This window comes from Haliotis cracherodii, unplaced genomic scaffold, assembly GCF_022045235.1.
Source record: "Haliotis cracherodii isolate W230 unplaced genomic scaffold, xgHalCrac1.p SCAF_4, whole genome shotgun sequence".
NCBI classification, from domain to species: Eukaryota; Metazoa; Mollusca; class Gastropoda; order Lepetellida; family Haliotidae; genus Haliotis; species Haliotis cracherodii.
In genome coordinates this window covers 36,326,923-36,354,485 of record NW_027266297.1, presented here as the reverse complement: position 1 = coordinate 36,354,485, position 27,563 = coordinate 36,326,923, and the positions used below count along the sequence as shown (strand labels likewise).

The following is a 27,563-nucleotide window of genomic DNA, read 5'->3' as shown; positions in this document are numbered from 1 at the left end:
TGAAACATGTGGCGAACTTTATGATGATGCGGGCAGTGCCTGAGAACCCAGACTCCATTTTTGTAAGGCTAAATTAATTCTTTTTTTAAAAAGTGAAAAATGCAAATGAAAGATTTAAGGTGCAAATGACTAGATCCCATTCCGGTTAAATCAACATTTAATGACATACAACATTTATCTTGAAGCGTGTTAATCACAAACACCCATGCATGGTGGGTTACCACTTGGGAGAAGCATGCACTTTTAAAGCTGACGTTGACATTTTGATGTAACCCAGTACACTGTGGATGGTCAATCCTACCTGTTGTGAGCCTGTTTGGACATAAACCTGTCCAGGACATCATCAGGGTCATTGAGAGACAGATCATCACCTGGACATATAGGAAGACCTTATTGTCACATTCATGTTGTGATGTAAACATTGTAAACATTACCTTGAACACCAGATATGTCTCGGTGTGAGTGAGTTGTGCTGCTGTTAACTTGAACACGAGATGTGTGTCTCGGAGTGATGAGTTGTGCTGACGTCAACTTAGAACGAGATATGTGTCTCGGAGTGAGCGAGTTGTGATGACTTCAACTTGAACACTAGATATGTGTCTCAGAGTGAGCGAGTTGTGCTGACGTCAACTTGAACATTAGATATGTATATTGGAGTGAGTGAGTTGTGCTGACGTTTACTTGAACACTAGATATGTGTCTCTGTGTGAGTGAGCTGTGCTGACGTCAACTTGAACACTAGATATGTATATTAGGAGTGAGTGAGTTGTGCAGACGTCAACTTGAACACTAGATGTGTGTCTCGGAGTGAGTGAGTTGTGCTGACATCAACTTGAACACGAGATATGTGTCTCGGAGTGAGCGAGTTGTGCTGACGTCAACTTGAACACTAGATATGTGTCTCGGAGTGAGTGAGTTGTGCTGATGTCAACTTGAACACTAGATACGTCTCGGTGTGAGTGAGTTGTGCTGACGTCAACTTGAACACTAGATATGTGTCTCGGAGTGAGTGAGTTGTTCTGACGTCAACTTGAACACTAGATATGTGTCTCAGTGTGATTGAGTTGTGCTGACGTCAACTTGAACATTAGATATGTATATTGGAGTGAGTGAGTTGTTCTGACGTCAACTTGAACACTAGATATGTGTCTCGGAGTGAGCGAGTTGTGCTGACGTCAACTTGAACACTAGATATGCATATTGGAGTGAATAAGTTGTGCTGACGTCTACTTGAACACTAGATGTATGTATCAGAATGAGTGAGTTGTGCTAATGTTTAAGTTTTCAGTCATCTTATGGAATGTCAGCTTGTTGTTGGGGGAAATGCCACACATATAGTTTGGGTGAAACCCAGGAGCATGGGTATGTTGCTCACTAGGGATCAAGATCAGTGTCATTCTGACAATAGAACTCATGATCAATGGATCCTGGTACATCTAAGGGGCACAACTCTGCACAGAAAATTGCAGCACCCAAAGCCACTGATTCACCTCAATTGAGGAAATTGTTCTCATAAATTAATAAAATCACTGTAAAAGGTTTTCTATGAAGATCATTTAATTCTCCGTTCATTGAACAGTTAAGAGTGTGAACAGTGACACTGCTCCTACCTTGAATGTCGCGGAGTTTCTTCAGACGCTGCTCATTCTTCCTGGCAATCTGATCCACATCCAAGCTAGTCACAGACCCAGGCTACAACAAAGGGCATTAATCTTGTTGGAAATTATGGAAAGTTTAAAACACAAGTTTTCTTCATGTCAACCCGAACAATCATCTAGTCATCATTATCATCTTAAACGAGGAAGTGCTTACCGAAATTTCTATCAATTTACTATCACATAACAAAAGTGCTGGAATCATTTATGAGGTCAATGTCATCACATTAAAGAAAATATTTCTGTACAAGGGAGAAAAAGAACTCTAAGAGATGAGTCATGAAAGGATCAGATCTGGGACTGAGGGAAAAGAGACACCAAGAATGGGCTTCACACTACCCATGTTGGGAATTGAACCTGATGTTCAGTGGGACCAGTAAATACCTTGACCATTGGGCTACCCTACACCATCATTTCCCATCTCCAAAGACAGCACACTGTGCCTCCATGTAACCAAAGAGATTCATTTCATACAAATCAGATCATACATTATGGCACGTACAATGTTTGTCTTAGCCATACTTGTAAAAGTTAAAGATAAAGGGGGTCCCAAAATATAAACAACACTGTGGGAGCCACCCTCAAGGACCCCAGGACACCCCTTATTTCAAACACTCCATGTATGTATAGCCTACCCGTGGGCTGGGAAAAAGTCCTTCTCTACGTCGCTGCCGAGCAGATTCATTCCGACGCGGGAGGTCATCCAGGTCGTCTGGGAACACCGGTCCGAGCCCGTTCATATCTGTGTAGAGTGATGATGAGATGACAACATAGTCATAGAGGCAACTCGGCCTGGACCTCAGTACAAATAACGCATGCCTGTTTCCATTCTCAACTTATCACTAACCTACCTTCCAACATATCAACTCTTCGTATCATCAATGGAAAATATGCTTAAACTAATGAAACAGTGAAAGATTAAGAATCATAATTAATTTAGGATGGCAGAATTATAGACAAAGCAAAAATCATAAAATTACTATAAAAACATAAGTAGATTACTAAAATGTCACACAAAATTATAGATAGTTAAAAAATCAACATCATAGATCAATACCTCATTGATATTATGAGCATGAATGTATGTTACATCATACAAATGACACACATTGATACAACACAATATTGAAACTGGGGATTAACAGCATCATATCTTGTCAGTTGTATAAGCTATCTCATTACACTGAATATCATATCACTTTATATCAAAAAGTGAAATCTGCAATGATTATTCTGAATATTAAATGCTTTGTTAATTTTGATTATTTTTACATTTCTCAGTGTAACGAACTGGCAAAATTCAATGCATGTGTGAAGGGTGCAAGAAATGGGAACATATCTGTGTGCTGGGGTATATAGGGGGGGTAAGTGCTGGACCACAGCCTTGTACAGTCACAGCTGGTTCTCGGAAAACTAAATACACCAACCCAGTCAAAGATTTTATTGAGATCCAAGATAAACATGGCCAGCAGCCACTGAAGAGGAGTCCTTCTTGAACACAGCTCTATATGAGAGCATTATTTCTATTTCAGTGTCATCTCAGTGGTAACTACAGGCTGATCTGACAATAAACAATACTTTCAAGATTGAATACCTTTTATAAAATTGAAATGATGAAAAAGTCAATTTCCAACTGAAGAAAAGAGCATCTGGAAATGGATTCCAGTAACAAAAATTTCCAATCTCATAAAAATCAGATCTTAGTTCTCACTACCGCTAAACAAAGATCTGAGGACATCCCATTACGGGTCATGTCAGGACGACCTTGCGCAAACTTTGATCGACCAATGGAATGACTCACAAGAAGTCGACATTGGCCAATCAGAAGGCAGCTTACTTGTGCTTTACGGCTCTAATTTCAAATTGACGACTACGCTTCGAAACATATTTTGACAAATTCTTGATTTAAAAATTGAAATCTGAACAAAAGAACATTCGGGTATAGCTAATATATGGTCTAGAATGTATGGATTCAGTTGTTAACCCTGTTACTATCGTTCGGAATACCCAGCGTCAAAAGTTTTCGAGGTTGCATAATTAGAAATCCCATTCCAACTTTAACTTTCATGATCTGGTAAGCGACGCTCTGATTGGTCGGATCAAAGGTCATTCTGACGTGACCCCTAATGGGATGTCCTCAGATCTTTGTTTAGCGATAGCGAGAACTAAAATCTGATTTTAATGAGAATGCAAATATTTCATATATTATTACGGATATCGTTATCATGTAATATTCATATTCACATTAAAAGAACTCAAACAGGATCAAACATTAATTCAAACAACATAATATACCCTTGTGATAATTTGAAAAACGAAAGTGAAATAAACACCAAAACTATTGCATAGTATTAGTAAATGACAAACACCCCTCTCCAAAACCTGATTTCCAACTCTACAAACACTGAACAGATTAACCAATACCTTACACCAGTAAATAACCAGCTGTCCCGAACAGGAGCTTGTTCCTGCTGTTAGTGACATTAACGTGACACTTTATGCTGAACATGCTGAACATGAAGAGGGGAAACTTTTATGGATGACAACTTCTTTATTGTTTGTGACGACATCTCAGGGCTACTTCATGCCCCCTCAGATTCACCGGGTGAAAGTGCAAGAAGTAGCTCTGATATGTTACCGATTCACTTGATGAAAATGCATGAGGTAGCCCTGACACATTGTTACAGATTCTACGGGTGAAAGTGCAAGATGTTTCTTTTTGTTTTGTTTGTTGTTTAAAGCCGCACTCAGCAATATTCCAGCTATATGAAGGCGGTCTGTAAATAATCGGACCAGACAATCCAGTGATTGACATCATGAGCATCGATCTATGCAATTGGGATACAATGACATGCATCAACCAAGTCAGCGAGTCTGACCACCCGCTCACGTGAGTCACCTCTTATGACAAGCATAGTCGCTTATTAGGGAAAGCATGGGTTGCTGAAGACCTATTCTACCCGGATCTTCGTTGGTCGAAAGTGCAAGAAACCCTGTAACCCTGAAACACTGTAAAAACCAATAAAGTTGTTATCCATAATGATTTCATGTCTTCATGTTCTTCAAACTTGTAAATGCCAATCAAAGATGCTGAACAGTAATGTGAACCATGCATAATTCTTCAACACTAGGTAATTCGTATGACAAGCCGGCACTCCTGGCGTGCCGAAACACTTCCCGGACATATAGTCAGGAACATGTCAGTAACTAACCACAACTGATCTACAACACTGTGTAGTGAACCTGCACTTGGTGCAACAAAACACTGGTTAGTTGGCACTGGATGCTGAAATAAATGGTCATGCAGTTCGTTAAACAGTTCAGTGTGCATACCCATGCAATGACAACTTTCATGGAACATGTCATGCTGAACCTGTGGTGCCACTTACATGACAACGATGCAATCCTTGGACTTCCAACATGTGGGCTGTTTAGGCATTGAAGGAAATAAGTGTAAGCTGTTTTGGGGGCATTAAGTCTAAACTATCAGTGGTAACTCATCCCAATATTTACAATAACATGTCATGTCTTGAAAGTACTGGGCCTTGAAGAATGTTTTACTGACTGGAGGGAGTACCATATCCTTGCATTAATGTAACATACCATTATTGAAAATACTTGGCCTTGAAGAATGTTTTACTGACTGGAGGCAGTACCATATCCTTGTATTAATGTAACATATCATTATTGAAAATACTTGGCCTTGAAGAATGTTTTACTGACCTGAGGGAGTACCATATCCTTGCATTAATGTAACATGTCATGTTTTGAAAATACTTGGCCTTGAAGAATGTTTTATTGACTGGAGGCAGTACCATATCCTTGCATTAATGTAACATGTCATGTTTTGAAAATACTTGGCCTTGAAGAATGTTTTACTGACTGGAGGCAGTACCATATCCTTGCATTAATGTAACATGTCATGTTTTGAAAATACTTGGCCTTGAAGAATGTTTTACTGACTGGAGGCAGTACCATATCCTTGCATTAATGTAACATGTCATGTTTTGAAAATACTTGGCCTTGAAGAATGTTTCACTGACTGGAGGCAGTACCATATCCTTGCATTAATGTAACATGTCATGTTTTGAAAATACTTGGCCTTGAAGAATGTTTTATTGACTGGAGGCAGTACCATATCCTTGCATTAATGTAACATATCATTATTGAAAATACTTGGCCTTGAGGAATGTCCTACTGAATTGAGGCAGTAACACATCCTCACATTTACTCTAACATATCAAGTCCCAATAATACAGGGACTATGGAATATGGGCAATCTGTTGTTCTTCATTCAGAGTAAGAGCAGAGTTAAGCTTTGTCAGACATGTTCTATGTGTTACGTGTAGAGGGGAAATACAGCAATAGGTCTGTGTAAAGGTGTCATGTACTACTGACAAATATGCTCCTGAAAGTCTTTTACAGTCTTGACATCTGCTTTCCAGACAATTACCCATAACCATGAACAAATATATACCAGGACATTACTTTGTATCAGATTCTCTTATCCAGATGTTGGTGAATCCAAACATTTCTAGCAGGAACAGTAGAGTCCAAATTTATGAAGTTTCACTGAATTCAATAAACTGAAACCATTCAAAACTATTGGCAGACAGACTATATTGTGGTTTTACATACTTCAAGATCAATACTCTCATGCCCCTTCCTGATAATATTTCAGCTTTGGTTTTATAATGTTCAATAACAAAATTTCAAAGCAAGTTTCCATATTTCCCAAAGAGTAAAGGAAGGGACACCCTATAATGGTCATTGCTGATTCAAGTGTTAACAGGTCATGATGGCAGGATTCTGGCTGACATGTACATCCAAGGATTGCATCAGCTGACATGTAGTGCTATTGACGACGGTGGTGGTGGTGACGAGACCTGGACATGCGTGACAGCTGTGTAACTAACCTATAAAGGCACTGTTGGATTGTAGCATTGGCTGTGGACTGATTGTGAGATGACGATTCAAGCCTAAGTCTTTAGGCTCCATGTTGGGCAGAGCCTTCTCAAACTTGCCTGTGATAAAGATGAGAGTGTGTAAAGACAGCTAGGATGGATTGCTTAACATACAGAGGCTGCCAGAGAGATGCAGCATTAATTTGCCTACAGAAGTGTCAGAAGTTTGACACAATCTACATACACAAAGTTTCGAGACAGACAGGTTCAGTTACAACACAAACATCACATTTAAAGCAAGACGTGACATTTTAAAGACATTAATATTTGTCTGATTCATATTTATGTTTCAATTAGTTTCAAGTATCTTCAAAGAAAGAATGCCATAGTTAAAACTCACTAAAACACATACATTGAGCTCTCAGCAGTAACATGCAATCATAACCTCTAAAGATGGGCAAGCTATATTTCGCTATACTGTGCATACAAGAGCAGTATCTACCAAAACTACATTTAACATGATTTAATCTATTCAAAAAAATTTTTTTTAACCATGTAAGTACTGAAACATTAAAAACATTTAGATTTAAACAGACTTCTTAAATTCTGAATTCAATTTTCATATTATCATACACTTAAATGAAATCCATATTGATGAATTATTAATATCCAAGGTAAACCAGTGCATGAGGGGATATGTAATGTATGAATAATTCATATCTTAAGAGTCTCTACTTGTGTAATGTGAAACCAAGTATTGGTCTTGACATCCAAATTATTCGATATAAATACTTTACTGTCTGCAGCACAATTGGTACAGATGTCTCAGAGCTAGAAGCCTAGAAGCCATTAGGTAAACAGTTAGACATCTGCTGTAGGACTAACTCCACATTCTTCCAGAATGAACACAGAATGTTAACACTATGCCTTTACTATATAACTCACAAAGCCGGTTAGTAGCAGAATTGTATCCCCCCTCTCATTACAAACATTAAAACAAAATCCCAGAAAGAGCATACCTGCAAGTAGTTTTGTTGTGAAATATTTTCCATGATTTCTGATGCTTTAATCCTATAAAACCTACAAAGCTCATTTTAACTGCAAACTTAGAGGCATTTGCACTCAAGGTATAACAAATCAAAGGAAGCAAATATCTATCAGTGTTGCATTGTTTTTCTGAAAGTCTCACTGTAATATTGATGACAGAATACGGCATGACACTACAATATAGGAATTGTTAATATCACAAAACTGTGTTTTCGTCTGTGAAATCAATGGTGTGTTTTTACTTAGATAACTGAAACAATGGCTGATCACATGGAACTGGACCAGGTTGCCTTCTTCATATCTCCCTCCCACATCACTTACAAAAGACAGAAAAGCCCCTAACAAACATCAATGGATAAACTGTGTGTTTCACATCGGAAGACATGTATGGTTTCACTTGTAGGAATCATTCAACAGAGGTAGACTCGGATTCTAGGCCTATACAAAAAAAAACCTCAAATGTAATACTAGCTGACTATTTTCTGGTCCTCAAAAAGAAGGGTAACTGACTATTTTCTGGCCCTCAAAAAGAAAGGTAGCAGACTAATTTTTAACTCAAAAAGAAAGGGAACGGACTAATTTCTGACTCAAAAAGAAAGGTAGCAGACTAATTTTTAACTCAATAAGAAAGGGAGCTGACTAATTTCTGACTCAAAAAGAAAGGTAGCGGACTATTTTCTGACTCAAAAGGAAAGGTAGCAGACTAATTTTTAACTCAAAAAGAAAGGTAGCTGACTAATTTCTGACTCAAAAAGAAAGGTAGCGGACTATTTTCTGACTCAAAAGGAAAGGTAGCAGACTAATTTTTAACTCAAAAAGAAAGGTAGCTGACTAATTTCTGACTCAAAAATAAAGGTAGCGGACTATTTTCTGACTCAAAAGGAAAGGTAGCAGACTAATTTTTAACTCAAAAAGAAAGGTAGCAGAATAATTTCTGACTCAAAAAGAAAGGTAGCAGACTAATTTTTAACTCAATAAGAAAGGGAGCTGACTAATTTCTGACTCAAAAAGAAAGGTAGCAGACTAATTTTTAACTCAATAAGAAAGGGAGCTGACTAATTTCTGACTCAAAAAGAAAGGTAGCGGACTATTTTCTGACTCAAAAGGAAAGGTAGCAGACTAATTTTTAACTCAAAAACAAAGGTAGCAGAATAATTTCTGACTCAAAAGGAAAGGTAGCAGACTATTTTCTGACTCAAAAAGAAAGGTAGCAGACTAATTTTAACTCAAAAAGAAAGGTAGCTGACTATTTTCTGACTCAAAAGGAAAGGTAGCAGACTAATTTTTAACTCAAAAAGAAAGGTAGCTGACTAATTTCTGACTCAAAAAGAAAGGTAGCGGACTATTTTCTGACTCAAAAGGAAAGGTAGCAGACTAATTTTTAACTCAAAAAGAAAGGTAGCAGAATAATTTCTGACTCAAAAGGAAAGGTAGCGGACTATTTTCTGACTCAAAAAGAAAGGTAGCAGACTAATTTTAACTCAAAAAGAAAGGTAGCTGACTAATTTCTGACTCTCAAAAGGAAAGGCAGCAGACTATTTTCTGACTCAAAAGGAAAGTTAGTCGACTTTTTTTTAGACTCTCTATTACACCCATACAACAAACCTTCTATGTCCATGTCGGCCATGCTTAAACTGCTTCTTACTAACAAGTGAGAAAAAACAAAAACAAACTTATTTCCTACATGAATCTGTTATCTGTTACCTATCGAATCTGTACTGGTCAGATACAAATAATCTGCAGATGATATTATGCAGATAATAAGTATGTTCTGAAATCCAAGGCAGAGTCTTGAATCTAAAGAGACACTACTACACAGAAGAAACAGGTGCAAAGACTTCAAGCAAAAAACTGGCAGTACAAGAAGCTGTACTTTTTTCCAAAAGGCACAGATGCAGATTTGCATCATTTAGCAACTGCAAACAATTCTGTAGACTTTTGAAAGACATTTCATGGTACATGTATTTGTGAGAGTGAATGAATGAAGAGGTAATAATGTGGTAATTACTTTTCTCCATAATTATTTCAAAAGACTTTATGAACACAATTTAATGCCATAAAGAGCATCTAAGCAGAACTTTCTTCCAGTTTCCCACTTTTTTCAAAGAAGTAGCAGATTGATAAGAAGCAACACAGAACAGGACATTTTCTTTTTACATCACATAACATAACTATTTTTCAAACCAATGTTTAAATCACACTGAAATATGACATACTGGACATAACTGAATTGAACAGCATGTCAACCATATAGCTACAGGCCTCCCATGATTCAAGATTCAGTCTGATGGTCAAGATCAACACAAGTGAAATTCAGAAAGGATCAGTGACATTTTCATATGGAGTACTACTTTTACGATAAGGCAGATGACAATTCCGTGAAAGATCATTTTTGTGTTCAAGTGAAAATAAATATTAATTCCTAACCCTGCCTCCTGTTATGTTCAATGCAGGAAACAGACATATTTCTGAGTTGATCGAGTTACACTTCAGACCAGCTGGGCATGCACATAACAAGTTACGGGTTCTCACTTTTGCCCCTCAATTCCCGGAGATTCTGTTCCTGCTGTCGGATGAGGGCAGCCTGCTGCTGCTCAAGATGGTCGTTGGACATCGGGTCATATGGATATTGTCGCTTGAATTCTTGTCTAGAATCTGTGTCAGCTGAGAAAGTGGTGCAAAAACATCACAGAAAGGTTTGCAAACACTGATGCAGAATGTACAACATTTCACACAATATCGTGTACAATCAACTACCACGGCTAAACAGAGTTAAGTGTAGTCAAGGGGAGGTAATAAAGAGTTGCCTCCCCTGACCAACGTACAGCTCCATCTGGAAGAAGATATATGCCAAAGTGTGCAAGTAGGTTTAATAGTTATAACACTCACAAAGAAGTACTAATACTGACTACACAAAAACTATTAAGAAACATTCACCAGGAGAATTTGAAAAGTAGTTTGTGTGTCTGTTCAGCATGAATTAGAGTGGGTTGAATGTATTCTTGGCAATTTAACATAAATGTTTTTCCAACATACCTCTACACAAATACAACCTCTACTCCCTATTCACGAAATTTAGATCCTACAAACACATCTAATCAAGAAACAACCTGAATCATTTGATGGATCAGATTGAAATTGTTAATCAGCAAAAATCATTTCTTAATAAGCACTTAGTCAAATGTTAAGATGTATCCAAACAGCTTTATCAAACATTTCAATTTGTGATTCCAAGCCGTCTAGCAAGGTGTAATGCCTGGTGCTGGTGAGTCACTGTACCTTGTTTAAGATCGTGGAACTCGCGCAGGTGCTCTGGGTGTGGGTTGTTGTCTGCTGTTGGCGCTCGTCTCACTGGAACAGTGTTTCGGTTCCGTGCCATCTCAAACACGTCTATGTCACGTTGAACCCGTCTGTAGCATAAAACACACATGTAGAATAAAAAACGTTTGTTTGTTTGTTTGTTTGTTTGTTGATGTTAACGCTGAACCCAGCAATAATCCAGCTAAATGATAGCAGTATGTCTATAATTGAGTCCGAACAACCCAGTTTTTAGCATAATGAGTGTGGATCTATGCAATAGGGATACAATGACATGCATCAACCAAAGTCAGCAAGATTACACAACAAGCAGGGGTTGCTGAAGACCAATTGGGTATTGTGGCTGCAAGGGACGTAACTCCTGTTACATCTTACTAATCGCAAGCAACTATGGTTCGATAGATTCCACTGTATGTGTGGATCAAAGCATGACCCATCAGATAATCTTAAAGCTATGATCCCCGAGTTGTGGTGATGGAGGCAAGATGTCCACTTACGGAACTGGAGGGGGCCTCTGTGCTAACCTTGGATCAAACACCTCAGGCTCATTCTGAAACAGACATGAATATCTACACTCACAACAACAGAAAGTAACAGTCATAAAACTGAACCGATGACAAACATATCTAGAGATACAGCTGCTATCATTATAAAATCAAACTGTAGGTCAGTCTGATACAACAATAGCAATTAATATTCTGCTGAAGCACAGACAAAGATTCCTTGTCCAATGACAGATTATTATGTGAGGATGGTGAGTCTACACAGCGTTGACATTGCACCTTATAAGAGTGAGTGAGTATGGTTTTATGCCGTTTTTAGCAATATTCCAGCAATATCACGGCGGGGGACACCTGAAATAGGCTTCACACATTGTACCCATGTCAGGAATCGAACCTGGGTCTTCGGCGTGACGAGCAAACGCTACACCTCATAAGAATAGGTTCACACAGAATGTGCTATAGCGACTGTAAGAAATAGAATTCATGTTATATGGCAAGAATAATTGAGTGAGCTGTGACCTTTACGACTATTATTATTTCCACAATTTCAAGTCCAAGACATCAATGAAAGGCTTCATACACTGTAGCCAAGTAGAAAATCAAACCATTTTTGGCATGACTACAAATCCAATAACAAGTAGGCAACCAGACTGCCCCAATGTCAAGATAAAGTAATACTGGATATAAAAGTGATATTCCCTAATCCCTCTAGTTTGAGCTATGTTAAGAAGAAGGGAGGAAGGGGAGGAGGAGGAGGAGGAGGAGGAAGAGGAGGAGGAGCAGCAGCAACATATATATATATACAAGAGTGAAAGAATGTCCCTGGGATTAGCATTCGAAAAGAGATAAGTTTTATGTCTGATTTGATAGACTGGACAGTTTGTTTTGTAATCAGCATGAGAGTGAGAGAATTCCACAAACAAGCGACAGCAACACTGTAAGATCTGGAGCCCAAAGACTTTAACTTGATACTTGCAGCTGTAATTGTTGATTTGACCTAAGCGTTCTTGGAGGGACATAGTGCCTTGCGTGAAATATTACTACTTGAGCAGGAGAGACGTGTACATACTTCACTCTTGTCCAGCATGGTCTCCACTCGGTCTCTCTCGGAGGCCAGCTGATGCTTCATCCTGGCCAGAGCATTGAGGATGTCAGCACCTGGAGAGAAGCCAGTCACAATCAAGGTCTAGCAGACCACCTGATCCCATCTAGTCGTTTACTTCGTTCTATTTACATGAATACATTGTCCTCAGATACAGACAACCAACTTATGTAGAAATGTTGTAAATGTGCCTTAGATCTTGCATGTTTACATTGTGACTGCAGTTTGTTGTTTAACACTGCACTAATGAATGTCCCAGCTATATTACGTCAGTCTGTAAATAATCCAGTGATTGACATCATGAGCACCAATCTAGGCAATTGGGACACATTGACAAGCATCAACCAAGTCAGCGAGCCTGACCACCTGATACCGTTAGTCGCCTCTTACGACAAGCATAGATGCCTTTTACGGCAAGTATGGGTTGCTGAAGACAAATTCTACCCCGGATCTTCACAGGTAGGATCCTCACAGGGGGACTCCTATATGTAACACTGATGCTGGCATCCCATTCTCTCAAACAAACCCCTTCACAGTTAATACTTACTTGGAGCTCTAGACGAGGACTGAAACAAACAACAAATCAACATTAGTTCCACAAGTTACATGGGGCGGCCTCCTCCTACTTATCAAGTTCTATTAACTTGTCACAGGTGAGTATATTACATATATCTTCACAACCTCAAAAGGTCATCACTGGTAGTTGATCACTCAACATCACCCCAAAACTGTCTTCTCTGATTACTTTATACAGCTAAAACCAAAGTGCGTGTGTGAAATTCAGACAGGAAGTGCTGAGCTTTCAACAGACACAAATGTTTTCACGTTCTTAATTCTGCCCAAACTCTCTCTCTCCAAAATATTTTCATCAGGTAAGATACATAAATATGATTTTGAACCCGATGTAAACGCATACTCATTAACCATACCTTCCAAAAGAGAATAGAAAAGTCATAGTGGTGCTTGCATTTTACTGAATTTACTACATAAATCTAACAAATATTTGTATAAACAAACTCATAACAATCATTATGTTGTCCCAATGTCAACTGTATGCCCACTGTCTTTCTTGCGCATTTAAAAGCAAACCTGATACATATATAAAAAAATATAAAACATAAAAAGTAAATAAACAATATCTGTCTGTACATTTAAAACCGTTATGACGAATAAACACACTTAAATTTCATGCACAACTTACTGGAGCTCTGTCAACTGGGGAACGACCTCGATCAAGCTATAACAAAATTTAAAAGTAATGCTTTACTAATAACTAAGTATTAAATTAAAGATCAGGCTTACTATGTTAGCAAACAATGAACGGTATGCATGGGCAAGCTATGTCAGAGACACTGTCAAGTAGGCGTTATGTCTAAGCTACAGAATGTTTACAGGTCACTAATCATACATGCATATTATGGGCAAGCAAATTGCTGCAGATTCCAAAAATATGAAGCACAGAATTATCATCTGATTAAAACAAATTGAAGTCATACTTTTACATTGCAATTCATGAAACAAATAATTTTCAAAAACTCCACAGCTGAATTATCTGTGTAAAGATTATCACTGTTCATAAAGGCACTCAAAGTATTTCATTCAAATACAAATTTGTCCAAATATTTGATACAAATAGATGATAGTTCTTTTTTGCAAATTCATGTACACAGCAGTTAAAGACCAGAGGAGAAATTCGTGAAAAGAATTATCTCCCCTGATAATGGAAGCCAAGATTACCAAAGGCTCATCTATTCTATTGGAAAGCGCGGAGGGCACATAGCGGGTTTCAGCCTCTTCATTTTGTTGCCTAGCAACAGAGTGAGGCCGATTCTCAGCAGCAAGACTGGTTCTAGCAGCTGGCACAGGGGGGGAGGAGGCTCGATAGGTAAGCGCTTTATCAGCAGGTTCCTGGAAAGGGTGCATTATGTAGGTAAAGATAAAATAACGGGTACACAGAAAATATAAATATAGAAAGCTACATAAACATAAATTCTTAGTGCTACAGATATAATATAAATATACTTCTAAGCAATGTTGCTATAAAAATGCAGTAAATACAGAAAGATAGAGGACTAGGTATTAGAAAGGTTTTGAGAGATGAAATGTTCACGATAATAGTCGTGTTGTTTGCAATAATCAGGCTAGATGCAATGATATGTTCAGCGTATCCGTGCCAGCACTTAAGCCACAATATTGATTGTTATCCCAGACTGGGGGAATGCATTACCGGTGTGTGCTCAGTTGCCTGCTTTCTCCCCACTGCTGGCAATGGGGGAGATTTTCCTCGCTCTGCGGCCTGGAAATTAAAGTGTGGTCAAAATACATGAATATAACCTGTCGTATAAACCAATAAAATGAAGCCCCTGATGCTGAACAGCTGATAAATGTGGGAGAGTGTTAACAACCTGACAGTGCATGCTTACTGCAACATCTCACATGCATGTCACAAATATGATTTGCTTTCCTCAGAAAAAAATAAATAATTAGGAAATGACGAAAAAAACTTCGGCCATCTGTTAAGGGTACAAACTAGCAAACTGGATACATACAAGATAAGGCAGAGATTTGAGCAAGCTGAAAATAATTTATGTAATGTACCATGATTCCAAATATTTATAATAATTGATGAAGAAGTGATATTTTCTCTCTCATATTATTCTCATATTATTCTAGAAGTTAAGGCTAAAAAATATAATAGCCTTGGTTGTCAGGCACAGCCCACAAAATTGAAATCTTGGATAAAAGTAATATAATGGATTAAAAATGTAAGTCCAGATTCACAAAGAACACATTAATAGGCAGATAGTAATAACAGGACTAACATGCGTACTTGTTGACATGCTTCTTCCTGTGTTGTGTGTTCACGATAATGTCTTCGCGTTGTGAAATAAAATCAAAGAACATTGTATGTGTGAATTATGCACACACTGGTTCGTTTGTTTGTTTGTTTGTTGTTTAATGCCGCACTCAGCAATATTCCAGCTATATGACGGCTGTCTGTGAAATAATCGAGTCTGGACCAGACAATCCAGTGATTGACATCATGAGCATCGATCCACGCAATTGGAATCGATTGCACACACTGGTAGTCAAATGGTAGTCAAGTACTGTATTGCAGTATTTTACTCATCAAGGAATACATTCATATAGGGAGTCTTTACCTGGTTGACTGTACACAACTGCTTATTTGGCTACATACTAGTTCGAACACACACCCCAAAAAAACAAAAAAAAACAACAACAACAAAAAAACTCACCCGCCCAAACTATATTTTCAAAAGCCATTGCCTGAGAACCAATTCTTTTATCTTTTTAAGCCTAATGTTTCAGTGTTATACTGTTAGGGACTACAACATGGACAGCACATGCAATGAAAGAAACTACTCTTGAAATAGACATTAATTTGTATACAAGACATTAGATAGAATGTCTAAAAGATTATTATTCATTACAGTTACCTAAAAACATATACCTAATAACATTGTTACAGAGGATATTACAGGTAAAGGAGAAGAAACTGAGGATGAGGTAATAAGTTTGCTGAACAGACATTAGACGCTGGTTCTATGGTCAGGGGTTGGTCACTACACTGCACAAAGACTGACCCTGTTACTATTACATCTATAACATTCAACTCAAATGTCTCGATACACATTATCATCCTCATTATCATCATCAAAATAACAATTAGAAAGTGTTTGTTTGTTTGTCTGTTGTTTAACGCCTCACTCAGCAATATTCCAGCTATATGACGGCAATCTGTAAATAATCGGGTCTGGACCAGACAATCAAGTGATTGACACCATAATCATTGATCCACCAAACTGGGATATGATGACATGCATTAACCAAGTCAGCGAGCCTGACCACCTGATCCCATTAGTCGCCTCTTACAACAAGCATAGTCGCCTTTTACGGCAAGCATGGGGTGCTGAAGGCCTATTCCACCCCGGATCTTTACGGGTCAAATGGAAAGTGAATGGGGTTTTATGCGACAGTGAACAATATTCCAGCTGGCAGTCTCCAATACACAGACCAATGCATGGGTCACATGTTAAGACAACCAACTGCTTGAGAAGCCCACCTGGGTGGAAAGATTTCCATAACATATTTCCAACATATGTGACAATACATTCAACTCATCTCAACAGAACATGTCATCTATTATCCATTGTGTTCGCTCTTACTGCCAAACAGCTTGAATCTCTTTCACAAAATTATCACCTGAATTGTTCATCTGTTTGTCATCACAGAAATTGTTTTACACCCAACAGGGTGCCAAAAACCTAAGCACTACAACTCTCTCCATCCACTCTCTGCCCAATGCCTTCCTAGCAGTGGTGAACCTGTGTTCTCCCTACCTCCCTCTACAGCCTCTCTGTCTGACCAATACCTTCCTAGCAGTGAATGATGAACCTGTGTTCTCCCAACCTCCCCCTCCAGCCTCTCTGTCTGACCAATACCTTCCTAGCAGTGGTGAACCTGTGTTCTCCCTACCTCCCTCTCCAGCCTCTCTGTCTGACCAATACCTTCCTAGCAGTGATGAACCTGTTTTCTCCCTACCTCCCTCTCCAGCCTCTCTGTCTGCCCATTACCCTCCTAGCAGTGATGAATCTGTGTTCTCCCTACCTCCCTCTCCATCCACTCTCTGCCCAATACCTTCCTAGCAGTTATGAATCTGTGTTCTCCCTACCTCCCTCTCCATCCACTCTCTGCCCAATACCTTCCTAGCAGTGATGAATCTGTGTTCTCCCTACCTCCCTCTCCATCCACCCTCTGCCCAATACCTTCCTAGCAGTGATGAATCTGTGTTCTCCCTACCTCCCTCTTCAGCCTCTCTCTGCCCAATACCCTCCTAGCAGTGATGAATCTGTGTTCTCCCTACCTCCCTCTCCATCCACTCTCTGCCCAATACCTTCCTAGCAGTGATGAATCTGTGCTCTCCCTACCTCCCTCTTCAGCCTCTCTGTCTGCCCATTACCCTCCTAGCAGTGATGAATCTGTGTTCTCCCTACCTCCCTCTCCATCCACTCTCTGCCCAATACCTTCCTAGCAGTGATGAATCTGTGTTCTCCCTACCTCCCTCTCCATCCACCCTCTGCCCAATACCTTCCTAGCAGTGATGAATCTGTGTTCTCCCTACCTCCCTCTCCATCCACTCTCTGCCCAGTACCTTCCTAGCAGTGATGAATCTGTGTTCTCCCTACCTCCCTCTTCAGCCTCTCTCTGCCCAATACCTTCCTAGCAGTGATGAATCTGTGTTCTCCCTACCTCCCTCTCCATCCACTCTCTGCCCAATACCTTCCTAGCAGTGATGAATCTGTGTTCTCCCTACCTCCCTCTTCAGCCTCTCTCTGCCCAATACCTTCCTAGCAGTGATGAATCTGTGTTCTCCCTACCTCCCTCTCCATCCACTCTCTGCCCAATACCTTCCTAGCAGTGATGAATCTGTGCTCTCCCTACCTCCCTCTCCATCCACTCTCTGCCCAATACCTTCCTAGCAGTGGTGAATCTGTGCTCTCCCTACCTCCCTCTCCAGCCTCTCTCTGTCTGCTTCCTCCTGTTGTCGCCTCCTATCATCCTCAGCATCATTTCTCCGCTGATCTGCTTCTCTTTTCCTCTCCTCCGCTTGTCTCATCAACTCTTCATTCTTCCTCCGAGCCTGGCAACACAGCACTCTCATGTCAGAATGGGTTTAAAAAATGAATGCTATCTCTACACAAACAACTTAAAAAAACAAAAAAGTATCCATTCCTGAATATGGAACATTCTGTCTGATAAATTCTGTGTGACACAACCATACTGATCCACTAACATGTGTCTGTAACAATACCGATACAACCATCCAACCACATATGATTGCATAATTAAAACATGAGTGATCTATGCCTTACAGCAGTTTTTGTGTCATCTACTACCATGCCTTGTGTGAGAAGGTTGGTTTGGTTTGTTTGTTGTTTAACGCCGCACTCAGCAATATTCAAGCTATATGACAGCGGTCTGTAAATAATCAAGTCTGGACCAGACAATCCAGTGATTGACATCACGAGCATCGATCCACGCAGTTGGGATCGATGACATGCATCAACCAAGTCAGCGAGCCTGACCACCAGATCCCGTTAGTCGCCTTTTATGACAAGCATGGGTTGTTGAAGACCTATTCTACCCCGGTATCTTCATGGGTCTTGTGTGAGAAGGAGAGTGACTTGATACATCAGTAATAAATGGCCACTATTAATAGGATACAGCTTCTGACTGTCATCTTTGTCACCTATTACCGCAGGTCATCTTCAAGTCAAAAGTCCACCTAACAATTTTGAAAACATCTGACTGAACGTAGGCTGGACACTGGTATGAGGGCCAACTTGTGATAAAAGATACAAATTTACTATTCCATCTCTACTGCAGCCATACATTCTGACCCAAAGTGCTTGGTTACCTGACTGACTGACTGATATAGAAGATTTAACGTGCGCTTTCCGACTACAGCGTATTTCGCACACGGTTACCTCGTCCTCCTTCAGTTTTATCTTCTTGCGTTCCTCCTCGTACTCCTCCTGCATCCTCTTCCGCTCGGCGTCTATCCTACGTTGCTCCTTCTCTTCTTCATACCTTTCCTTCTCTCGCTCCAGAGCTGCTGCTGCCTTCTTGGCCTCAATCTAGATTCACACAAGCGACGCCCATGAGACAAAACAATCAGCCATCAGACACAAGCAACACTTATTCGACAGCAATGCTCATCACACACAAGCAATGCTCATCAAACACAAGCAACACTTATGCGACAGCAATGCTCATCACACACAAGCAATGCTCATCAGATACAAGCAACATTCATCACACAAAAGCATGCAGGAACTAACAACCATAGCTTCATAGCATAGGTACTTCTAATCTGTATCATCAATGAATCTACCACAAACACGACTTCACATGGCTCATGATACATGACCAGATCAGACAACTCTTCTTTCGGGCTCTCACCCAACTGCAGCATGATCAGTTAATACATGGGCAAGTGTAAGAGTCGCTCGCAACACGTTTTCGGTGATATCATGACATGAAAATAAAGTTTAATGTGAAATGAAATCCCAAATTGATGTACGTTTTCCCACGAGCACACACAGCATTGCATAATTGTTACATATTCAAACTCACTAGTGCAAGCTCTTAACAACGATATCTCTATACTATCGCTGCCACCAGTCGAAACCCCCCACTGTGATAGGTGACCACAACCATGCTTGGAGTTGAACTCGCAACCGACTGACCGATATGTTTGCAAACAAGTGATGACTGAGGTGACGCCGAATACTCTTACCCCAGCTTAATTATTTTCTTTGTAGATATGAATTTCTATATCATTCCAACTATCATGTAATTGGTATAGTAATGGGGAAGTTAAATGATTTTCTGTTAGTCTGCAATCTTGAACCAATCCGATTATACAAAAGAAAAAATATATTCATCTGGAAAACATGGTCAGTCATAAACCTTTTCAAAATGAACTATGTCCCAAAGACAAACAAAAGTACAAATGTTACTACATTTAGGGTTAGAGGGCAAATTTGAAGATTCTTGTAATGGCTGGGCCCACACTATTGGCAGCGATGTGAGCGAGAGTGTAACAAAGGTGTCACACGCTGGGAAGGAGCTTGTCACTAGTGGATCCAAGGGATGCAACTCAGGACATCCCTAAAAAATTCACACCTCGCAGTAAACTTAAATAATGTTATCCATTTTTCTATACATTCTACACAGGTGTGAAAACAAATGCATTACCTGTCTCCTCAAATCATCTTTGTACACATCGGTCTGGTGTTTCTCAGCATCAGTCTGCAACATAGAGCATAGATCACTGTCATAGTTATGGATTTGGATATTCTGTGTCAAATCAATTACAGTTTCCATTACAACAATGAAGCAAAAGAGATCGAACTTTCACCATCAAACTTCTCATCAAGTATTTAAATCTCTGAAACTGTAACACGCATACCGAATTATTAATTCCAGATTCAATCAGCCAAAATATTCCAATGTATCAGCTGCCTAATCATACGTAAGTAAACGAAGTACATTGGCTGTCATAATATACTACTCAAATGAAGTGAAAGAACGCACGATTCTTTCATATTAATAAGGTTAATCAACATTCTTTCATATTACTATAGTTAAAATGTCATGCCACACCAGATTAACTATAGTAATATGAAAGAATCATGTGTTCTTTAACTTCTTTTGAGTAGTATATTCTATTGCATACCTTGGGCTGTCCAAATATTCCATGCCCCCCTCGGGCATGTGAGGGTTCCCCAGCTGCTGTGGTCTGGAGGGGTGGGGTGCGGATCAGGTCATCCCGGGGGGAGGGGGGTCGAGGGGAGGTCCCAGCATACACTCCTGCTGCAGTTGGGGGACCGCCCGGTCTCCTCAGTGAGCGCAGGTCAGCTGCAGGTAAAGGATGTATGTAGTTGTAAGAGTTGGGACAATGAGTTGATCACAATGAGTATTCTTACAAGGATTTACCTTGTTTCACAGCACAGTGGTTATTTCTTGTTTCTTTAGGGGCGGTCGGGTAGCCTTGTGGTTAAAGCTTTCGCTCGTCACGACGAAGACCCGGGTTCGATTCCCGACATGGGTACAATGTGTGAAGCCTATTTCTGGTGTCCCCCGCCGTGATAGTGAGTTGGGTTTAACGCCGCTTTTAACATTATTTCAGTTATATCACGGCGTGTCAGCTTAATGTGGGAGGAAAGCCTGAAGTGATGCAGGTCTCAGACGTTTACCACTTCGGTGAAACCCACGAGCACGGGTATGGTGCTGACAAACCTTATAATCGTGGTGAACCGGGATTCGAACCCACAATCATAGGTTTCTGGCGGGCCCAAGGGACGTAACTCTGCACAGCGAATCGCGGCACCTTAGACGACTCACTCTTGACGTTTAGGTTCAAAGTCATGTATAGTGGTGTATCACTGACATGCAGAGCTGAGTGACAATACCAATCAATACCTTACTCTTGTAAAGAAAATCATAAATAGAAATTAGTAACTGAGTTTGAAGGTCAAGCCAAAACCCACTTCCCGTAAGGATGCATAAAACATAGCTTGATCAACTAACTTGTTCTGCTTTGAGTATATTGTATCTTGCAAGTCATAAACTGATTAATTTAAACCCTGAATGTATTGCTGTAGACAAAGTTAGCATCCAATCTCACCAATGATATTTCCGCGGTCATCCTTCATGGGTGCACCCCCACCCCCCTTGCCGTACGGGTTGTAGCTCTTGGCCTCCTCCTCCAGCTTCATGTCATACCTGCAACAACCCAGGCACCCACTTGCTGACTTAAACCACAAGCTAGCAAGGAACAAGTGTGAAACATCATTCTTTTATAAGGTCCAATATTTTCATTCATCATCAAGAAACATGAGCACGATGGAACTATGCCACCATAGGCAAAACTTCAAAGGTTCACATTGTGGAGCCACTGTCCCACAAAAATGAAAAGACAAAATAAATAAAATCTGAATAATTCAAAGGACAAGATTGTGTTTGTTTAATGACGCACACTAATATTCCATCTACATGACGGTGGTCTGTAAATAACTGAGTCTGAACCAGGAAATCCATTGGTTGACATCATGAGCATCAATCTTCCCAATTAGAATACGATGACACGCATCGACCAAGTCAGTGAGTTTGACCACCCAATGCAAACTGAAACTACTGAAAATCTATGAATTCTAACCCGGATGTTCACAGGGGTAGAGGACACGACAAGCTTGGCAACAACTTCGTGAAAGATATAATAATCTAAAATGTCTTTTCATTTCTATATTTATATATTTCCTACCAACAAACCAGGTCTTTTTACCCAAAATCTGTACCCCAATAATAAAAGCAGTTTGGGCTGACTTGCCTAGACACATTAAGACAGTCAGGCAGAGGAACAAAATTATAGTTTCAATATTTTATTACTCATAGATGAAGGGAGAAACTTGAACAAATGAAACCAAATTAAATATGTAATGAAGTTTGTTATCATTAATTTGTTACCTCTAAACTTGTAATCAAACACATCATTATCTTTATTCTGTCTGGAGTGTTTGAGGCGTGCTCTTTCTGTGGAATTTAGTCTGAGCACATATCTTACTCATATCTTAGCTCATATCTTACTAGACTGAAAGTAATTTCAGCAAAATCAATTTTTTGTCAATAATGGCAAAAAACTGATCCTATCCCATGTGTCACATTATGCAAGCACAACTCGTGAACTAAGTAGACAGTTTTTTGATAAGACGAACCAAACCTAATTTCTATGTATATGACTATGCGTATTGACTGTTTATGTACATCATATTTTCTCAATGAACGTTTGTGTAAACTAGCCATTCTTACCATTCCTGATGAGCCCTTTGCTTTGCTTTCTTCATCTTGTCTTCTTCAATCTGGTATGATAAAGGACAATAAGTGATCCTCGTACATACAGGACGTTAAACTGCTAGGATTACCTCATTGAGAATATGGATGGTCACAGATTAGTGGGTAGCCACAGCATTAATACTCTGCATTCTACATTTGTCTAAAATCTGACATATGTGATATTGTAAATTTCTCATCCTTGATGAAGCATGCAGATACATGTATACTACTCAAAAGAAGTTAAAGAAAATCACATAATCCACACCCTGTCGACTGTTTACTTATGTAATTCTGAGCACGATATTTCATCACTTGATCGAATACAGGACTTGTTGCGAAATGTCATGGCTACGTGTAAGTAACTATATGCCATGAAAGATTAACTGTAGTAATATGAAAAAAACAGGTGTTCTTTAACATCATTTGAGTAGTGTATATAGTCAGACATTGGACTGTTATGTCATAACTGGATCACAAGAAAGACCACTGATCTATTATGAAAGTGAAATAAAACAAAGTTATATATGTTCTTAAAATAAACATCTCTCGTGACAGATAAAGACTGTGGTATATTTGCTTCCATTCGGGTAGTTTTACTGCCTTTCCTCAGCACTTCTCCATTGGCAAACAATTTCCAATGGTGCCAGATGTGGCATGTTTCGAGAGCATGGAGTCAACGTTTTTGGAAAACATGAACTAATTGATAAGGATGTAAAAGGTGGGAATATTCTTGTGCCGATGGTCCTCTATGGTCAGCTGATACTGCCCAGTGGAAACACTGCCGTCCTCCCAATGACCTTTGTGACCCTCTCACCTGTTTGGCCAACTCCAGCTGATACATCTGTGCCTTGGCGCGAGCGGTTGCCTTGGAGTCATCGACCTCAACAGCAAAAGTTGCTCCTCCTCCAGGCGCCTGTCTTCGTCTGGGGAATGTGGACATCATGACAATCACGTCTCAAAGATGACAACAGGGTTAACAGGTAGCTATCTACAGCTCTCCACAAGAGAGCATTTTCTTTCTGTTTTCAGACAAACAAATTCAGAAAGTTTGATTCCTAGTACTCTATTCCTTTCATACAATTTTTTTTTTAAAGTGCTAGTAGCAATAGGTTTGAAATGATTCCGAACATCTCAAAAGCCAATAAATATTCTTTCTTACATCTTTGAAATAGTTTGTATATTAATCTCTGAAAGCTACAAGATACCCTTACCCGTCATCAAAGCGCACCCTGGCAGTGTGGCCCCCTGTGGCAGCACCGGCTTGAGGAATGGCTACTGCAGCCACACCTGGATGTGCCGCACCTGCAATCATCACAACACCAATATATACTCCCTTTACGATCTACTGCAGCAACAACAGGATGTGCTGCACCTGCAATCATCACAACACCAATATATACTCCCTTTACGATCTACTGCAGCCACACCAGGATGTGCCTCACCTGCAATCATCACAACACCAATATATACTCCCTTTACGATCTACTGCAGCCACACCAGGATGTGCCACAATTGCAATCATCACAGAGACAAAGTCTACTTGTCCTGTTTACTGACCAAAAATGGTGATTTATTTCACAAATCATTCTCTTGCTGCAGATGTTTTTTGTTTTTTTCACTTTGATGAATCAGTTTTCGTAACTCCATTACTTTTCTCATTCAGAAAATGAATTCATCAATTTCTAGGCCGTAATCAAATGAAAATAACTGGTTTGGGGAAGCCAGTACGTCCTGTAATGATTCTTACAATATGTTACTCAATTAGCTAATGATGTTCTAGTCAACCAATCAGAGAGCGTGTCCTGAAGTGTGATCAGGATCAGAACAAGGAAGTAAACAATACACTGACGTCAATTGGATTGGTCATACTGGCGATGTTTACACATTTTTAAAGTTATGTTTAGTACTAGTTACAAATATTTTATCAAAATTGACCAAAGATCTCTAAATACGAAGCTTTCCCACAGGCATCGAAAGCTGATTTTGTTGTTTGTTTGGCAATCTCACATGAGTCGGGCAAGGCAGATATTGATAAAACACATTCCTGATTACTTAAGTCATATTCCCTTTTCATCAGTCGAGAAAGGCCGCGGAACAACTGACATCGCTTAAAGCCACTGTTGGATGTGTGTCACTGCCATAGTTTTTATATCTATTTTGTCAGTATTCTCCGAGTCAGTTAACACTGATCACTCACCAGCCACCTCAGGATCCAGGGGGTTCTTAGTGGCCAGGTAGTGGTACGTTTCATCCAACGACGAAAAACTGCCACCCCCACCACCGGTAACAAAGGTCCTGAAATACAACAAAATAGCAACATACCATGAAATCTAATCATCAAATAGAAAAATGCTACACACTATGGATATATAGAACCATAGAAGGTCCAGTTATCATGGTTATTGTATATTTCCATAAAACTAGTTTTTGTAAACACTGCACTATGTTCAGACATCACAGGGCTGATTACACTTGGACATGTTACAATACGCATCTTGATAAGCAGTGATAGAAACTAACAGTTTCTGCCCAATAGTCCTTATAAAGATAACATATAGCAAAACCCTTAAACATGTTAAAAATGGCATATTTCTACTAGTCCTTTGGATACCTTTACTATTGGGCAGTTTGGCTTGGGCAGTTTGGCAAGGACCGTAGGACTTATTTCTAATGCTGATAAGGTCAAAATATATACTGGTACTTCCCGACATCTTAACTGACTTTAAAAGTCCAGTTTCCACCCTTGCTGAACTAGATTGGAATTCCTGGGCTCTATCGTAGCGCCACCAGTGGCTATTACAAGTTATGTCCCTTCTAAGCCTCTCCTTTAGACCAATCAGATTCCACCTCTCGTATCACTTGCATTTGCTTCAAACAAAACAGTGATGCCAAGTCAAGACGATCTGATCGATAATCAAGGTCTATGTTGTGATACAACGGTTCTTACATCTCGCAATGTGTGAGCACCTTGATTAAAAACATGAAAAGACTTGGAAAATATCTGTTGACGAATTGGCGGTGCACATGCTTTGCAAATACTGCAATTGACAGCAATCTGCACGACAGTTTACAAACCGGATTTCAATTTTGTTGCACGATTTTGACTGGACTATGCATAGACACGTTAGTCCAGCCAAAATGTAACTCCATAATTCCAGCCTAGTTCGGCAAGGGTTCGAAACTGGACTTTTATAGTCAGTTAACTCCCATGCCTTTGGAAGATGCAAGCTCCTCAAAGCAATAGTACGTTCCCGGATCTCTCTATACTATCGCTGCCACCAGTCACAACTCCCCACTGTGAATAGGTGGCCACAACCATGCTTGGAGTTGAACTCACAACCGAATGACCGTTATGTTTACAAACAAGTGACGACTGTCATGACGCCGAATACACTTATCGCTGCTAAATCACTTTCTTCGTTTGTCAATTTGAATTTCTGTTTCATTAAAACTATCGTGTTATTGATATGTAAGAATGTAAGGGAGAAGTTGGTTGATTTTCCGTTAGTCTGCAATCTGATTATCAAACCAATCTGATTATCAAAACAACAAAGTAAATTCATCTGGAAAACATGGTCAGTCGTAAACCTTTTCAAATTGAAATATGATGGCATTCCCAAAGATATAAACAAAAGTATAAACGTTACTACATATGGGGTTGGAGGGCAAATTTCAAGATTCTTGTAATGGCCGCGCCCACATTGGTGGCAGCGATGCTACCGATAGTGTAATGCGCTGGGAAGGAGCTTGGGGAAGATGATACTGGTAGAGCAACTCACCCAAGTTTCTTTTGATATCCGATATATAAACAAGAGTTGATAAAAGTTTAAATCTCAGACGTATAGCAACCGACGAAGTCACAATGAGCCTGATCTGAATGAGATCAAACCATATCCCTTGTGGAAGCCAGTTTTATATAGGTACAATACACGAAAACTAAACAAATATTCCATCATCAAAAGCAATGACATAGACAAAGCAAAAAGAAAGTGGGTAAAACTTCAGGTAAACAAGACTTCAGACTCCTGCTTATACTGTCCAAAAACAGCATTTTTCGTGATTTATTGTTATACCATATGTAATATTTTGATGTGACATCATGGAAAGATGCTCATTCTAACACTACATGAATCATTACAACCGCCAGGACCAGCACCTATGAAGGCCAGGACTTACGATGGCTGGTACTCCAGTCCTGGAGGGGCCTTGATGCTGCTGACTCGGGGAGGCTCCAGCAACGAATCGAAGCCCCTCTCTAGGATGCCCGTTGAGTTGTTGCTCGCAGGTGCTGTGTACCGTTTACGGTCTAAGTCGAAGTTGATCCTGTCCAGCTGCTGTATCTGCTCCCACTGGTGGTCTCCCTTGAATAGACTCTTCCGCCCCAAGACCAGCTCCGACCGCGGACTGCATATAGACACATATCATTGAACAATTTAGATGAAACCTCTGAGCATTTCAGTCTGTGCCAAGAAGTTTTGAGTCTACTAGCCAGAACTTAGATCTTAGCATCATTTTCAGTACATTTTAGTGTTATCAAATGGAGTTTTATTAGAATAGTTCAGTTAATACAGAATCTGACTCGGGCTACGGACATGTGGCTAAAGTCACAGACTGC

General features: G+C 39.8%; 1 protein-coding gene across 2 annotated transcripts in view; it reads right to left on the bottom strand.

The window, feature by feature from the left end:
• The window catches only part of LOC139480442 (centrosome and spindle pole-associated protein 1-like), a 96,277-nt gene that overhangs the window by 7,394 nt on the left and 61,320 nt on the right, over nt 1-27,563 (bottom strand). For both annotated transcript variants that reach the window (XM_071263518.1, XM_071263517.1), the window contains 23 exons: nt 27,125-27,352; nt 25,146-25,243; nt 24,160-24,250; nt 23,763-23,871; nt 22,925-22,974; nt 21,744-21,841; nt 20,793-20,974; nt 20,312-20,365; nt 19,039-19,188; nt 18,057-18,191; nt 14,757-14,825; nt 14,267-14,437; nt 13,731-13,766; nt 13,077-13,095; nt 12,497-12,585; nt 11,422-11,474; nt 10,886-11,016; nt 10,139-10,270; nt 9,212-9,250; nt 6,572-6,679; nt 2,291-2,397; nt 1,611-1,692; nt 302-371 (listed from right to left, as the gene is read on the bottom strand). In XM_071263518.1, the coding sequence (XP_071119619.1) occupies nt 302-371; nt 1,611-1,692; nt 2,291-2,397; nt 6,572-6,679; nt 9,212-9,250; nt 10,139-10,270; nt 10,886-11,016; nt 11,422-11,474; nt 12,497-12,585; nt 13,077-13,095; nt 13,731-13,766; nt 14,267-14,437; nt 14,757-14,825; nt 18,057-18,191; nt 19,039-19,188; nt 20,312-20,365; nt 20,793-20,974; nt 21,744-21,841; nt 22,925-22,974; nt 23,763-23,871; nt 24,160-24,250; nt 25,146-25,243; nt 27,125-27,352 (2,301 nt within the window). The remainder of the gene's footprint in view (nt 1-301; nt 372-1,610; nt 1,693-2,290; nt 2,398-6,571; nt 6,680-9,211; nt 9,251-10,138; nt 10,271-10,885; nt 11,017-11,421; nt 11,475-12,496; nt 12,586-13,076; nt 13,096-13,730; nt 13,767-14,266; nt 14,438-14,756; nt 14,826-18,056; nt 18,192-19,038; nt 19,189-20,311; nt 20,366-20,792; nt 20,975-21,743; nt 21,842-22,924; nt 22,975-23,762; nt 23,872-24,159; nt 24,251-25,145; nt 25,244-27,124; nt 27,353-27,563) is intronic.